Below are 17,842 nucleotides of genomic sequence, written 5' to 3'. Positions count from 1 at the left end.
TTAAAAAACAGTTCTGATGGCACATAAAGAGTACTACCTTGAAGCCCGGTCTCCAATACCGACGAAAGCCGCTTTAACCTTGGCTCTGAGTACCTCCAGCTGACCGGGGGAGCCGGGCTTACCGGTGGGATAATGAAACCGGGGGATGTTGACGTTCCGATGGGCCCTGACATGTCTTTGGAGTGTGGTATGTTGGAGGGCGGGTTGCTTTGGTAATGGCTGTGAAAATAAAAACTGTGTTACAACGCGAAAGTTAAAGGAAAATCGATGTTATCGCCTGTTCGTGTCCCGATCGGTCGTTTAGTTAAATCACGATCATTCCGGGGGGACAGGAGGGGATATTGCGTGGGTGGTAGGGAAAGACGGACGAAATCGGCGAATAAATATGTGTGTGTTTTTTTACAGTGTCCACCTACGTCCTTTACATCGAAGAACGGAAACCAACAGGTGTTGTCGATATCTGTTGAGTTTTATTGGTTCGCGCGATTTATTTTTTCCTCGACCAATATTTATGGTTTTTTACCTATCCGTTTGGTATTTTATTTTGGTCTAGAGGCTGCAAGAATATTTTTCCTGCTTATATTTTTAATTTAAACTCTCCAGCACACCCGTTTTTAAAATTCCCAACGGCGAATTTTTCAAATATCAATAAATGATGCTGTGCTCAGAAAATAATAAGACGTGAAAATAATTGAGGTGCTGTTTCTTATTGTCACACTCCTGTGACAATAAAATGTTCGTTTCGTGTGGGTGTAATTATGGGTCGACAATACGGCATTGGTTTTTCGTGACTTTTTCATCAATCTCTAACTAATATGGACCTATAAATTGTTTTTAAAGGATTTTTTTTTAATTGGAAGCTTTAATTGTAAAAAACCGATACAATGTATTTTATTCCAAGTATTGCCCACCGATAGTCGCTACTTTTTTCCATCTTTCAACAATTTATGAGTTCAATCTCGAAAGAACGATGTATCTTTTTGAGGCTATCTACGAATTAACCCATTAAATGAAGCTCTGCTCAGACAAGGTCACTTATATGTGGTAACAAGCAGTAACCAGAAGGAGCAAGGTCTGGAGAATACGACTGCCATGTGTCTGCATATACTGCCCTGTATGGTAGTAGTAACATTTATTAAACCATCGTTTGTTTAAACATAATTGGAATGAATTTTAACAAAAAAAAACAAAACGTTTATGCAGCTGTTAGCCCACTGCGAATAAATCGGCCGTGCCCAATTAATTATACCCGTATTATTGGCATGATTTTACGATGTTGAACTGATTCGAACGTTGACGTCGCTACTGACGTGGGCGCTTTTGCATTGTTCGGGTCCAATGAAAATATACAAATCCAAGGTTTGGGCCGTAAGGAGGATGGCCGAAACTATTCCGCGATAGATGTTGTAATGGCGATTATTATTTATGTTGATGCGTGGCCTTTGTTCCGCTTTGTATCATATAAGGAAAATCAATAATTTCTGATGACATATTGATAGATAGATGAGTGATTTTGAGTCGAGAGCTGGTATTTGTTAAGGAATATTTTGAAAGAAAAACATACATTTTGGTAAACAACATTTACAACAAAATGGCGTCATACTACTACCTTTGCTACAAAATGCATCGATTGACTACTAGGTCAAACAGAAGTAACAGTGCTAGCAAACAAGATGGTGATTTTATTGTTTTTCTATCAGGTTATTAACTGATGTTTGTGTATAATTTCTCAAAGATTTGATAATCATGATTATTATTTTGGTTGTTTTAGGCATACATAGTGTTGCGTAAGTATGAATGTTATTAATTTTACACCCTCCTCTGACACTCGTAACTTGTAAATTTTTCCCGGTAATTAGATCATATCCAGGAATATTTTTACAGTTAATCTCAATCATCATTATTTGTTTAACTTCTCTGTTAGTAATTTTCTCATCTATTCGAAGTAGGGAATTCAGGATGTCGGTAATTTTGTTTTCTTCATCTTTAGACGGCAAAACAAGACGATTTTTATGTTTAGGCGGGCCTTAAATAGTCGTCACGCTATTTCTGTCCCGATCATCTCTGCCAATCTAACTACAATAAATACTATGGCGGTTTGTTTGTGTCCTAGCCAAAATAACAGGAAGTAAAGCACCGGTGACATTAAAGCACAGTTTCGATTACATAACGGTTGTAGGTTCGTATCGTGCGTACGCCTACGCGCCTGCGCCGTCGTTATCTGAGTGCATTTCTCTTGTGTACCTGCATAGCCGCCCGCCAAGGTCGTCGGGACACGTGTTAGACGAAGGGCTTCGTTTAGAAAGCTTTTAAGGTTTTTGCGTTTAAAGGATATACGATTAAATATGGTCATTTTGGGAAGGTTTTTATGTATAAACAGGATCTAATATGTCAAGTTCGTTTTAATAACGTTGTTTGTTGGTTCAAATCGCTCAAATCGAATTAGGTTTTATAAATCATAATATTTTTTAATAATTCATTGCAGATATATTCTCCGGTCATGCTAGAAACTGGAATCCAACAAATAATCGGCAAAGGTAGTAATTAGGGAATGGCTTGCAAAACATAAATTAAGTTATGAAAATACCGTGTGAAGAGTATTGAAGTATTTGAAATTGTTACTTGGTAAATATAAATGAAATGTTTCATTGTGTTTATGCAATTTACTTTTTTATTAACAGGTTTGACTACAAAAGACATGCAGGTCGAGAAAATGCAACGGGCTGCACATATCCATTTGGATTTCACTCTCACATGGTCAGCGCGGATGTCTCCACGATGGTGGAAAATGACAGCTCACTGTTTTTCATGTCTAAGGTACTATTATTACTAAATTAACTACATTGAAGCAAATAATTTAAGTGATCATAAAGAAGATGGTGAGATAAACTCGAATTTAAACAGATTTACCTGGGGTTTGGTGATTTGAGGTACTGGGGCGCGTACCCTCTTGTCCAGCAACAGGTCGCTGGGACACCTCTCGAAAATGAGCACGCGTTCCGCCACCGACCCTCTGGTAAGGAACGGCCTCACGGGATTGGAGGATGCCTGCCGCAGATGCTGCCTCTGGCTGGTCGTCAGTTCCGGATGGGGAACCTGAACAAAAACGTCTCGTCCTCTATCGCTTCCTTTTATTCCCGCGATGGATCACTCACCTGTTGCTCCGGTCTCTTTGGTGTCGTCCTCAGCCCCCATTTATTCACCACGTTACCGTCGGACAACTTCTCGGGTTCCCTAATAACGTGCTTGGATGGTATCTGGGTGATGATCGGTTCCTCGTTCACCACGTCGCCGTTCTTCAGCGCGTTGATGAGCCTGTTCTCTTCCAGCGCCACCTGGATGCATAGTAACGAATGTAATTATCGAATAGCGTCGGGGGAGTCGCGAGAGATCAGAGCGAGAAATCCACCCAGTCAACAAATAAAAGCACCTACCTCGTCTATGACGGTCCTGGAGGGCAGCGTTCCGTAGACGCGTCCCGTCCCCTTGGGCTGCGTCACCTGCGACTTCTTGCCGACGTTATCCGTGGAGATGACGCGGTTCTTCAGGGGCCACGTCTGCAGTCCGGACGTGCCGAGATCGGGCGGCAGTGTCATCTCGATGGTGTCGCTAAGATGGGCGGGCTTGGGCGAAATCTGGGGTTTTTGGCTGATGGCCGGTTTGGTAGGGTAAGTCTGAAATGACCAACGGGGTCAGGACGGCGAGAAAATCACTTCGGTCCATGTGGAAGTGATGTGAACGGTAGTACTAGATGTGGTGCTTATTGTCTTGGGACAAGGTTTTGTTTATATATCCCTGTTTTATAAAATGAAGTTGATACTACAGCTCCACAATTTGATACTCAGAATATGTCATATTTTTGATGTAGTGGTGTATTTGTTTTCATTTGTTTTGTTTATTGTGAATATAAATCAATTGAAAAGTCCCCGGCCTACCATAGTAAAACACATTTTTTTGTCAAAATTAGTTTTTTTATTCAACATAATTCCCTTCAGAGGTGATCTACTGATTATCGCGACCCTCCATCTTTTCGATACCATTTTTGTAGTACGATTTGTCCTTTACTTCAAAATAGGCCTCAGTTTCGGCGATCACCTTTTGAGCGAGCATTCTTTTGAGATCTGAGTACAGAAAATAGTCGCTGGGAGCCAGATCTGGAGAATACGGTGGATGAGGAAGCAATTCGAAGCTGATTTCATGGATTTTTGACACGGTGCATTGTCTTGGTGAAGCAGCACTTACTTTTTCTTCAAATGCGGCCGTTTTTTGGCGATTTCGACCTTCAAATGGTCCAATAACGCTATATAATAGTCGCTGTTGATGGTCCTTCCTTTTTCAAGGTAGTCAATGAAAATAATCATCATCATCGTCGATGAGTCGTCGAATCAGTCGTTGATAATAGTAATTATTCATCGAGAGAATTATTCATCACGGTTAAAATATGCCTTATTTATTTACATCGATTCTGTGTAAAGTGTCCTTACCAAAACATTCTCAGTTCGTCTTGCCCCGATAACCTCCTGACCTTTGTCAAGCGACATTCATTATAACTATGCATCGGCCGCTAGGTCATCTCGTCTTTTAATTTCACGCTTCATTATCATAACTTTGAGCAGACTCCATCCTCCTGCGAATTGCTGGTCGTCGTCGGAAGGTCGCATCTGAATCGTTTAACATTTGCAGGAAGTATTCTAATGTCTATTTCGTTCAAATAGTTTCGGGTCAATGAAAACAGGGTTACAGGGATTATAAAGAATTTTACGCTGAATCGAATGGTTGTATAACAATTTTCATACAACCATTAGTTATTAAGTTATACAACGAAGTGTATTTTCAAAAAATTGGAGGATTTTTGTTTATGTCACATAACATAAAAAGTATGAATTCTAAAGGATTTTAACATGGATTTTCGTTTCTTTCAACCCAAAATACATATATTTTGAGATTTTTATCTTTATCCTAGAGATAAAAAAATTTGCCATTTTTTCCATATATATAGTCGTGAAAATTTGCGATTTTTTGTCATTTTCAATGGTTTTGCTATCATTTTCGTTCAAATAGTTTCGGAGTAATGAAAATTACAGGGATTATAAAGAATTTTACGCTGAATCGAATGGTTGTATAATAATTTTCATACAACCCTTAGTTTTTAAGTTATACAATGAAAAGTGTATTTTCAAAAAATTGGAGGATTTTTGTTTATGTCACATAACATAAAAAGTATGAATTCTAAAGGATTTTAACATGGATTTTCGTTTCTTTCAACCCAAAATACATATATTTTGAGACTTTTATCTTTATCCAAGAGATAAAAAAATTTGGCATTTTTTCCATATATATAGTCGTGAAAAGTTGCGATTTTTTGTCATTTTCAATGTTTTTGCTATCATTTTCGTTCAAATAGTTTCGGATTAATGAAAATTACAGGGATTATAAAGAATTTTACGCTGAATCGAATGGTTGTATAATAATTTTCATACAACCCTTAGTTTTTAAGTTATACAACGAAAAGTGTATTTTCAAAAAATTGGGGGATTTTTGTTTATGTCACATAAAATAAAAAGTATGAATTCTAAAGGATATTAACATGGATTTTCGTTTCTTTCAACCCAAAATACATATATTCTGAGACTTTTATCTTTATCCTAGAGATAAAAAAAATTGCCATTTTTTCCATATAACACTATTTGGACATTACGATGTCATTCATGACAATGGCGAAGGCGCCATGGTATATAATTACTAAAATATTTGCAACACATATATACACATTTTAGCTTTGCGCGTTTCTTCTCCATATGAACTTTAACTGTGCCAAATGTCACACTCCTCCGTACTCCCAATATCCTTAAAAAGGGAACCAAAGTTTTCGCTTCACCTATTTAACATCTAGATTTCCCGTATCCCCTGCATCAATGGCTAATTTGAAAACGGCGATTACGCAGTCAGATCGTCGGTGCACGTACCGGCGCTCCCTCGCCATCCATCCATCAGCCCGCTCCGAAATAACCGCACCATCATCTAGATTAGTCGCCCCACAAGGCCGCGGTAATTTCATCCCCTTTTGCCGTAGTTTTTTTTCGGTCCTACTTAACATCAATCAGAGGCGTACGTGGGTCACGGGACGAGGGAGGGGGAAGGCCTATTATCAAATTAGACGTACGGGAGCGGTGCTGTACGTGAAAAATCGTAAACGCTCGACCTTGGCCGGCTTTTTTCTACGTCACCGAGACCACGAAAATCGTTTTAGGTGCTGGGTACCGTTTCCGGCCGCTAACCCACCGAGGCGGAACCGGTCGCCCCTCGTGGGACTGATAGTGGTCGCGATTCTGATGCAATACGTCCGATAGGTGATGCGGTTAGCATCTCGCTGACGCCGCAGAGGCATATCTCGGCGAACGCAGAACGACGATTGCGTAACGAAGAGACTTGAAGGTCGCCTGAGGCATGTCGAATTTTAGATCTTAGCAAATTTTACAAACTGGCGCCGCTCCCTTTATCTATTAACATTTTATATTACATCAATAACTAATGGTCACATAATGTAACCATAACTGTCTCGATTTCGTTTTACCTCCAATCACCGAGCCACAGAGTTCCCAAAACATTTATTAAGCCGGTTTTGATTTCCAATATCTTTAAAAACGTGGGAATGATCCAAAAGCTTTAAAAGACATTGAAAAGCGTTTGGTCATGTGTGAAATGGCGCTTCAACAACAAAATCAGAAAGATATTTTGCATCGTATTGTTCGATACCGATATAAATATCGATGGTCAATACTTTGAATAAAATATATTGCGCAGATTTTTCACATACTTGACAATGCTGGACGCTATAAACTAGAAGGAAAACTTCATTTTGCGTTGTGCACATTAGCTTATATTAATTATTAATCAATACAAAAATAGATTATAATGCATCTTGTTAGTAAAACATGTTATGTATCTTGTAGGGGACATCGATTTCCCAAGAATAACCCCGTTCTTTGCCAAAAATGGGTTCTCCGCCCTTTCCTATCTCACATATTATACAGACAAGAATTGGTACATCTTCGTCTGACATCACGAATGGAAAAACACAGTCGAACCGTGCATTTGACTAAAAATAGTAATTACTATTATCAGTCGCAATTTTTTTGACTATCGACTGTTTTGGGATTAGCGACTGTTTTCACTCGATAGTTCCCAACGCTAATTAATAGAGAAAGACTCAAATTATGCTTTCGGTATAACAAATATACAAAATAGAACTAAATGGAAATATGAAAAAGGGAAAAGGGTGTATTGGAAAAAATAGTTAGTGTCTCCGAAAATTTTCTTAAACGAATTTATAACACTAATATAAAGATAAGCCAACAATGCTGGACGCCATACCTTTTGTTTGAATACCACTTGATCACGGGATGTTTGACTAGGTTTTATCAAATCACGAACATCAATATTTATTAATAAGTTCAAATATTTGGTTTTAACGTTGACTGTTCTCCATCCCGTCGTCTAGGGCAGTCTGTGGTAATAAATATTAGACAATACAGACGGAATAAATCACAAAATCGTCACGTTATCCTAGACACCATCTGTTCGGATCGAACAGAGAACGACCCGCCGAATCAGTATGTGCGGAAAACAAGTCTCAAGATGTTCTCGTTGTAGCGTAAAAACGAATAATAATTGCGTTCCGCGGATAAACGCCCGTGGTTATTTTTTTTTAGTTTCCGCATTCGAGCAATTCAATTGTGATCTTGAACAGAACGAGACCGCTGACTCATGTCGAATAATAACAACGACGACGCGAAAAGCAGGCATTATGTTGCAGTTTTTTTCATTTCAGCTTTTGTGCGAGTTGTTGGGGATTATTCGGTTTTGTGTAAATCCTGTTTTAAAAGGTTTCCATCGGCACAGTGATTTCCTTCTTTCTTAGTTCTTCGCGGTCTGATATCAGTTACATTTAGGCTACGTTACAGACGAGTTATGTATAATATTGTTTCTAGCTGTTGATCATAGCTGAGTCAGTTCTAACGAGACGTCTTCGATATGTATACTCCACGACAAAACATGAGCACCACAAAATTGAGAATTTAGAATCTTAAATGTCCGCATGCGATACAGTGTTTTAGGCTCGCGGTATAAATATGGTAGAAAAGCTGAAATTCTAAAAAATAAAAAGGCGTAGTGTACGTATGTTTATATTTCGTGGAAATAATCAAAAATTTACTGGATATTTTAGACTTTTTTGGTAATTTTATGCTTCCTATAGAGACAATTTCATTTATATACAAAGAATTTCGGTTTAATTTTTTTTTGACAAAGCTTTTGTTGAAAGAGAGACGCTTCATTGCTGACAAAGCAAACTTAAAAAACTTATGAACTTAGGTGTTAAATATTCTTATTTTGTTAACTGTGTTTTTGTTAAACTGGTTTGTTTAAATCTTAAGACTTCTCAAGTGTTGAGTCCATGGATGTAGTACCATTTCAAATAGAATATCCAGATTTCCTTGGGATCCTGCTCTATGTCAGAAATGTCTTTTAGCAATAACTAATGAACAAACTGATGGGAATCTCTTGTGAGGTCTTAAATTAGAGCGAGATGGTTTGTAATGTACATTTAACACAGGATAACTACAAACCGAAATGTAGAAGAGCATTGCTCAACAGGGCTATGGTTTCCAGTTGTTATTTACATTATTACTTTGATATAATTATATTGTAAATTATAAATATATTTAAAAAAATGTATTTTTAAGCTTATATTGCATTTTTATTAATAAAATATTTTATTTTAAATTTCCCGCTATTCAAATTGTCAGTCGCGCCCTTTGGTGGCAAATTAATGCTAAACTTGTTCACAGGTAATATGTGGGAGATACACTTCTAATTTCTCTGTGTTTTGTGATAAGCACATCGAGCAATTGAATTGTGATCTTGAAAAGAGCGAGACCACTGACTCATGTCGAATAATAACAACGGTAATGCGAAACGCAGACATTATATCGGAGTTTTTTTTTTATTTCAGCATTTGTGCTAGTTATTGGCAGAGATTAATCGGTTTTGTGTAAATCCCATTATCCAAAAATTTGAGATTATTGTGTTTTAAAAGGTTCCTATTGGCATAGTGATTTCTTTCTTTCTTAGTTCTTCTCGGTCTGATAGCAGTTAGCTTAGGTAACAGACAAGTTGTGTATAATGACATGTCAATTGAAAAGTCCCCGGCCTACCATAGTAAAACACATTTTTTTGGCAAAATTAGTTTTCTTTTATTCAACATAATTCCCTTCAAGGGTGATACTGAACTTTTCGATACTATTTTTGTAGTACGATTTGTTTTGCTTCAAAACAGGCCTCAGTTTCTTCCCGGCGAGCATTCTTTTGAGATTTGAGAACATGAAATTGTCGCTGGTGGCCAGATCTGGAGAATACGGTGGATGAGGAAGCAATTCGAAGCCCAATTCATGGATTTTTGCCATCGTTTTCACTGACTTGTGACACGGTGCATTGTCTTGGTGAAGCAGCACTCTTTTTCTTCAAATGCCGCGGTTTTTCGGCGATTTCGTCCTTCAAACGGTCCAATAACGCTATGTAATAGTCGCTGTTGATGGTCAATGAAAATTATTCCACGCGCATCCCAAAATACAAACGCCATAACCTTGTCAGCCGACTGTTGGGTTTTCCCATGTTTGGAGCGGGTTCATCGTATACAGTCAACTCTAGATCCACTCCCAGGCGTCTATTGATTCTCTACAATGAGATGTACTTCCTTCAATCCCCTCAGAATCCAAATTGGTGACTGGGGATTAGGTTGTTTAGGTGGCCCCTCCATTATTGTACCAATTACTGATAGGAAGTTTATAGGTCTATACGACGTTCTAACCTGTGCTATTATCTAAGTAAACAATATTGGTTACTTTGTAATGTTTCCATGAATACCCACCCGTCTCTATTCGCGGTATATAAGAGCTAAAATTAACTTTTACTAAGAGCTCTTATGAAAAATGTTTAGTCTGCTAAGGTTATGTCGCGGAGGGTACAGATACGGACCTAATAATCCCTAACTTTTAACAACTTTGTACCATTACGAAAAATGCAATGCCGGAAAGCCATAAAACCCCAACGGTCTTCCATCAGAACATTCACCAATTGATTTTTCATTATGATAAAACGACCTGCCGGCTTACCGCGAATCCACGTTCCACATGGAAATTACCCGCACGTCATCCATCAATTATATCCATCCACCCTCGCGCCCCCGACCTTCCGGAGTTGCCCGATGGTTATCGGGCACTTTGTCGATGAGACGCATAGGTAGCGCGAAAAATCACTCACCGTCAATCGCCGCTGACGAGCAAAAATAATGAGGCTTATTAAAACGACGGCCAGCGGTCCAATTAACTAACCCCAAAACATGGTTTCCCCGTTTCGTGGGTTCGTATTTTTAGTCGGCATCATTAAAAAGGATGCGTGGATAGTTCGAACCAATCGTTTTTGTTGTTAACACGCTTTTAATAGGCCAAGATCTATTGCCAATTTTTTTTTCGCCGTTGTCTATCGTAATTTAGGTATAGATCCTGTGAATATTGTCGAAGTCTGACTCACGGACAAACGTTTCTCCGCTATATGTAGTTTGACTATGTAAAACTTTCTCTATAGTCGTATGCATCACGTTAGACAAAAAGCAAAACGCATTAGAACCAAAATAAAACAACTATACTGGTTAGTCGGAAGATACTCTCAACTTGATCTAAAATCAAAGAGATTGATTTATCAGACAATCATAAAGCCAATTTGGATCTATGGGATGCAAATCTGGGGCTGCACTAAAAATTCAAATCAACTAGTATCCAACGCTGTCAAAACAAAATTCTTCGATTAATTACCAATGCCTATCGCTACGTAACCAACGAAGACCTGGAAATCAAATCGATTTGCGAAGTTATCCAAGATTTCGTCTTGAAACACGAAAGAAGATTACTAAATCATACTAACGTGGAAGCAATACAACTGCTGGACAGCGCCGCAGGATGTCAGGAGATTGAAGCGAACAAAACCATACGATCTTATATAAAGTGTACACATTTAGTGTAAACTATAGCTATAAGTTAATAATTAATAAATAATTATAATTTTATAATTGAGGAATACATACTGATGTATTTTCTCGCACTCGTCTTGCTTGTTAATTAATCCAAGTACATAGGAAAAGTAGTAATAAATTAATTGTAAATTAAGATTGTACTAAGCGTATCTAATAAAGATGTTATAAAAAAAATAGTCGTATGAAAATTTGCTAGTATCTCACAAGAATGACTCCTTAATAGTGCTTAACATTATTATTACTCTTAGTAATTCCACAATCTACCCAGTGTATGCCATGTAGAAACTCACTTCACTAAATTCCGACTAAAATATATCCCACACGTTTGGCAAGATGGCTGAAATTACTATGACCCTAAATGAAATAAAAACCTATAGAACCTATCTCTCTTTTAACAGTAGTATCTAAGGTAGTGTTGGGAACTATTGACCGAAATCGACTATCGACTGTTTAGTAATTGACTACTTTTTACTATCGACCGTTTCATTCGCTATTTTTGGTTGGACTGATTTTGTTACTATTTACTATCGACTGTTTCAGTCGTACTTTTAGTTACTATTTTTGGCTCTACTTGTTTCATTCAACTTACTTTACGTTCTGGCTCTGTCGTCCTAGCCGCGACCTTGATAAAAATGTACCCAATCTATGCTTACATAGATTTATGTGTAATATATGTAGTTATATGATTTTTTTCGTAGTTCATTGTTTTTGTTGTTCGTGAAGGAATTTATACATCTCCGTCTCGCTTATACTACTGTAGGAAAATATAATCATATATAAAATAACTGCCTCAAGCAATTATTTCTCTAAACATAGTAATTACTATTTTCAGTCACTAGTTTTTTGACTATCGACTGTTATCGATAGTTCCCAATGCTAATCTAAGGTATTTGAAAAACTCCTGTTGAAAATAATAAAACCGATTATAGACAGAAAAAACGTAATACCTACACCAGTTTGGGTTTATTAATAAACATTTGATGACTGTGTATCATACTTTCTCAAAAAACCAGATATATCTCCAGGAATTCAACTGAAGAATACTTTTTGCTTGTGAGGCAGAATGATTGTTCACCATTCATAGTTAAAGCGACCAAAAGTAAATCTAACATTATCATTGTGGGTACATTGTTTGGGTTGTCACTGTGACCAATTGTTTCCGTTTTAGATTACACAGTAGGTTTTATCTCCAGTTACAAAGCCACGAAAACCATTTACTTTTGAAAGTCGCGATTATTTATTAATATATTAATGCGTTTAGAATAATGAATAAATTCCCGTAGCACCATCTATTTGTCACAAGTAGAACTAAAACATTGGACACCATTTTGATATCTCATACTTCAAAAATACATAACCAAAATAAAATTCGTTTAGCGCCATCTATCCGTCACGGTAGAACTACAACATAGGACAGGATTTCGATATCTCATCTTTCAAAAATACATAACCAAAATAAAATTCGTTTAGCACCATCTATCCGTCGCAGTAGAACTAAAACATAGGACACGATTTCGATATCTCATCTTTCAAAAATACATAACCAAAATATTAATTATTAATGGAATAGGAACATACTCAACAAGACAGTATGTTCATTCGTAATGATACTGAAGAAGAATATAATAAATGGTGTGAATCCCGCTCTGCTTGAACTGAAAATATTTAGTTAGCGTCTGTTTTATGTATGCAAAAGGAACTCTGTTCGTGGATTATCTTGAAACTGACAAATCAATAAACTCACATTATTATTGCAACCTTTCGGAGCAATTCGATACGTGCACATTGTTTTAAAATCCCCTATACTCGCCAGATTTAGTTTCCTCTGAATTCCAAGTCACGCAATAACCCTGAAATAATTTTCTAACAATAGGGAAGTTTGCATAGCTCAAAAAACCATCTCTAGGGACAATGAACAGAGAATAAAAAAATAATGAGAAAAAGCTTATAGAGAACTATAATAATAAATGAAATAGTTTTAAATAAATATAGCTACTATATAAATATAATTCTGTTTGAAACCTTAACTTAATTGAAAGTTATGTTCGTGTAAATCAATACTGAGTATCAACTTCATCAGGGAACATTATTCAAGGATAATATTAAGAACCGACTTTTCTGACTAAAATATATGTTGTTTTCATGAGTATATATATTCTGTACAATTTCCCTCCAAGAAAGACGCATTGTGGCATCATCACGTTCCTTCTCAGCGAAAGAAAACCAAACGATAGCACAAATAACTCCCACAAATCAAAAGCTCAAACCTATAATATAATACAGCTTGGTCTCGAAGTTCAGTCAGTTTATTTAATAGGCATATTCAGTGCAATTTTATCATCTCCCTTGGTAGCAGATGAGGGCAATGTTTCTACAAACTTTTGTGAAGCTCCAGAAGCAACAGATACCAAACACAGTACCAAAATTCTAAAGAAATCATACATCAATAATAATATAGTCTGTTCAAAGTTATTTTGTACGTCATCTAAATGTGTGACGTCAAAACGTCGCAATGTTGCCGCATCATGCAGATCTGAGAACAGGAAATAGTCGCTGGAGGTCAGATCTGGAGAATACGGTGGATGAGGAAGCAATTCGAAGCCCAATTCATGGATTTTTGCCATCGTTTTCACTGACTTGTGACACGGTGTATTGTCTTTGTGAAGCAGCACTGTTTATTTTCTCAAATGAGGCCGTTTTTCGGCGATTTCGTCCTCCAGACGGTCCAACAACGCTATAAAATAGTCGTTGTTGATGGTCCTTCTTTTTTAAACGTAGTCAATGAAAATTATTCCATGCGCATCCCAAAATACAGACGCCATAACTTTGCTAGCCTACTGCCGCGTTTTCCCACGCTTTGGAGTGGGTTCATCGTGTGCAATCCTCTCGGATCACTGTGGATTGGACTTCGGAGTGAAATAATGAAAGCATGTTTGTCACATATCGACGCAAAAACTCGGGTTTATTACGCTTGATCTTCAAACACTGCTCGGAATCATCAACTCGTCGTTGTTTTTAGTCAAAAGTGAGGTTGCACGGCACCGACTTTAACAGAGCTTTCTCATACCCAAATATTCGTGAATGATATGATGTACACGTTCAGTTAATATCTTTATAGTGTCTACTATTTCATTGAATTTCAATTTACGGTCATTCAAAATCATTTTATGGATTTTTTAAATGTTTTCGTCGGTTTATTATAACCTCTTTTGGGCGCCCACTGCGTTCACCGTCTTCAGTGCTAACTTCACCGCGTCTAAACTTAGCATACCAATCCTTGATGGTTGATTTTCCTGGGACAGTGTTCGGAAACTCGGCATCAAGTCAAGTTTTTGCTTCAACTGTATTTTTTTCCATCAAAAGCAATATTGTATCAACACGCGAAATTCCGTTTTATCCGTTTTTTCACAATAACAAAAGTTGCTTCACTCAAAATGCTATAATTTATGAACTAATGATCCGACCGCTGTCAAATTTATACGCGCATCTTTTAAGGATTAGGGTTAACTAAAAAACATTTGGATTTAATTCTAGTAGCGTCATCTATGTATCAGGCTGGGGACTTTTCAATTGCCTGTTAATATGATCATAAAAGTTTCTAAATTTGAGGTTGTTGAATGTAAACATTCTCGTGGCTTTATGATAAACTGACTGAGCTTCATCGACACCTGTTCATTTGATGATCCAAATCATCTCTGTTCGACTCACCTGTTCCACAGTGGCCGACGGGTATCCAGGAACTTTTTTAATTAGGTTGAGCTTCTTAGGCGCGAACCCGTTCTCGACCACGGGACCTTTCTCGAACTTCTGCAGCGCGTACTTTATACTGCTGGGCATGGGTTTCGACGTGCGGGCAGCCGCAGCCGCCGCCAGTCTGGCCTTGTCCTCGTGCACGAAGTTCTTCACTAGTTTTTCCAGATGGTTATTGTCCATGTTTGGTGCCTGGGCCAGAAGCTCTATGGACGGCTTGGCCGCCGGTTGGGGTTTCAACATCGACCTGAAAACGGTAAAACTACGGTTAATTTCCGGAGAAGGTGTTACTGTATATTAAATCGCGTCGGTAACTATCTCCATGTTGACAGGCTTCACTTTTCAGCATCTGTCGTTTCGTTGAAATATGAACAAAACGTTTTTTTCAGACCGCTGAAAATGTCTGAATTTGTGACAAGTTTTACTATATTGCTTCAATTTGAAGAAAAATATAGCAGAAGCTCATCAAATTTTGTGTGAAGCTTATGGCAGCCATGCTCGATCAATACCGAGACAAAGAGCACTCAGGACAGCCCAAAAAATTTGATGACAAGGATTTGAAAGTATTATTCGATAATGATCCGTATAAAACACAAGACGAATAAGTAAAATTGTTGAGAGTAACACAAGAACCGCTTAAAGAACATGGGAATGATCCAAAAGCTTGGATAGAAAGCCAGGAGATATTGAAAGGTCATGTGTGAAAAATGGGTAATGTTTTTTGTTATTGTTACTGGTAAAGAACTATTACTGGATCTATTATGATAATCAAAACAAAAATCATGGAGACCACATGGTCATGCCCCAACATCAACATCAAAGCTGAATATCCATGGCTCTAAGCTGATTCTCTGTATTCAAATGCTAAATAGTATTTATATTGTTTGTGGGGCTTGTGGCGCTCTCAGTGGCTCTGAAGTGCCTTGTTTATTCACAACTTTTTATATGGGTGATCCACCTTCTAACAGGTCAATTGAGAAGATCCCGGCCTGATACATAGATGGCGCTACTAGAATTAAATCCATGTTTTTTACCTACACCTACCCCTCAGAAGATGCGTGTATAAATTTGATAGCTGTAGGATCATTTGTTTGTGAATTTAGCATTTTGAGTGAAGCAACTTTTGTTATTGTAAAAAAATGGATAAAAAGGAATTTGGCGTGTTGATAAAATATTGCTTTTTGAAGGAAAAAAATACAGTTAAAAATACAGCCTAAAAGTTGGCTTGATGTCGAGTTTCCGGACACTGCCCCAGGAAAATCAACCATCAAGGATTGGTATCCTAAGTTTAGACGTAGCGAAATGAGCACCGAAGACGTAGTGGAAGCCCAAACGAGGTTGTTATCGACGAAAACATTTAAAAAATCCATAAAATGATTTTGAATTACAGTAAATTGAAATTGAATGAAATAGCAGACACTCTAAAGATATCAACTGAACGTGTACATCATATCATTCATGAATATTTGGGTATAAGAAAGCTCTGTGCAAAGTGGGTGCCGCGCGAACTCACTTTTGACCAAAAACCAACGAGTTGATGATTCGAAGCAGTGTTTGAAGATGATCAAGCGTAATAAACCCGAGTTTTTTTCGTCGATATGTGACAATGGATGAAACATGGCTCCATCATTTTGCTCCGAAGTCCAATGGACAGTCATCCGAATGGAGTGCACACGATGAACCCGCTCCAAAGCATAGGAAAACGCAACAGTCGGCTGCCAAGGTTATAACATCTGTATGTTGGGATGCGCATGGAATAATTTTCATTGACTACCTTGAAAACGGAAGGACCATCAACAGCGACATTACATAGGGTTACTGGACCGTTTGAAGGGCGAAATCGCCGAAAACGGCCGGATTTGAAGAAGAGGAAAGTGCTGCTTCACCAAGACAATGCACCGTGTCACAAGTCAGTGAAAACGATGGCAAAAATCCATGAATTGGGCTTCGAATTGCTTCCTCATCCACTGTATTCTCCAGATCTGGCCCCCAGCGACAATTTCCTGTTCTCAGATCTCAAAAGAATGCTCGCCGGGAAGAAATTTTCGTCGAATGAAGGTGATGACTTGAGGCTTATTTTGAAGCAACGGACAAATCGTACTACAAAAATTGTATCGAAAGGTTGGAGGGTCGCTATAATCAGTGCATCACCCTTGAAGGGAATTATGTTTAATAAAAAAACTAATTTTGCCAAAAAATGTGTTTTACTATGGCAGGCCGGGGACTTTTCAATTGTCCCGTTATAGTCTATTCATTTTTTTTTTATTTTCTCTTTTAATAACCCTTATAATCTCTTTTAATAATCCTTCCTTAATAATGTACCAGACATTCTGGTATGTTCTGTCTGTTAAATTATCCCTTAAATTGATATTAACTTTGAGTCAAATTATATTATGATTAAAATTAGTAGATTTTTTGATAATCTATATTAATATTATCGACCATTTTTGGACAACAAGTACCCTAAAGCCCTGAAAATGTCAGTAAATTAAAACTGTATTTTTTTTGTAACAGTATAAATTGCTTGTTAGGTCGGTAATTCAAACCAATATCCATAAAAGGTCCTGTTATTCGAGATATTCCTTTACAATCACCTAAAAATGGCGGATAACGGTATACGAACTTTTATCGAGTTCGAACTCTCGGTGGTTCAAGTTAGAATACTCTTCTCGACCGTCTCTCTCCCTCTGCGCCTCTCTGGCTTCTCTGACAATACCAGTTCTGGACGATTGCCAAAATAAAATCCAGAACATTCTGAGATATGAGTCTGCACGAAAAGTTGGCTATTTGGCGGCGTGTATATATATATTATGTTAAATATTAGCAGTGCATCATGGAGTTTTTCGTACGTTCTTTCTTCTCGGAATGCATTTCATGATGTTTCGGAACTATCCGACCTTGTATGACGAGTATGATGTGATTTTGGGGACATTTACGGTTATAGCTGTGTTAAATTCGCGGAAACTGCGTTATATTTGGTCTTGGAGAAATTCCAATTCATTA

The 17,842-nt window shown here is 37.7% G+C and overlaps 1 protein-coding gene across 13 annotated transcripts in view; it reads right to left on the bottom strand.

Moving 5' to 3' along the window:
• Positions 1 to 17,842, bottom strand: part of LOC143202461 (serine/threonine-protein phosphatase 2A regulatory subunit B'' subunit beta) — a 52,174-nt gene that overhangs the window by 4,755 nt on the left and 29,577 nt on the right. For 7 of the 13 annotated variants that reach the window (XM_076414014.1, XM_076414012.1, XM_076414008.1 and 4 more), the window contains exons 3-7: positions 14,798 to 15,086; positions 3,435 to 3,674; positions 3,156 to 3,335; positions 2,911 to 3,096; positions 38 to 219 (exon numbers count right to left, since the gene is read on the bottom strand). In XM_076414014.1, the coding sequence (XP_076270129.1) occupies positions 38 to 219; positions 2,911 to 3,096; positions 3,156 to 3,335; positions 3,435 to 3,674; positions 14,798 to 15,086 (1,077 nt within the window). The remainder of the gene's footprint in view (positions 1 to 37; positions 220 to 2,910; positions 3,097 to 3,155; positions 3,336 to 3,434; positions 3,675 to 14,797; positions 15,087 to 17,842) is intronic. The other 6 variants (XM_076414016.1, XM_076414015.1, XM_076414019.1 and 3 more) reach the window with 1 other exon arrangement.

The sequence above is a fragment of the Rhynchophorus ferrugineus genome, unplaced genomic scaffold (genome assembly GCF_030347505.1).
Source record: "Rhynchophorus ferrugineus isolate W39M unplaced genomic scaffold, kcgeb_rfMv2 rfM9, whole genome shotgun sequence".
Taxonomy (NCBI): domain Eukaryota; kingdom Metazoa; phylum Arthropoda; class Insecta; order Coleoptera; family Curculionidae; genus Rhynchophorus; species Rhynchophorus ferrugineus.
The sequence above is the reverse complement of the archived record's forward strand: the minus strand, read 5'-3'. Positions and strand labels throughout refer to the sequence as shown.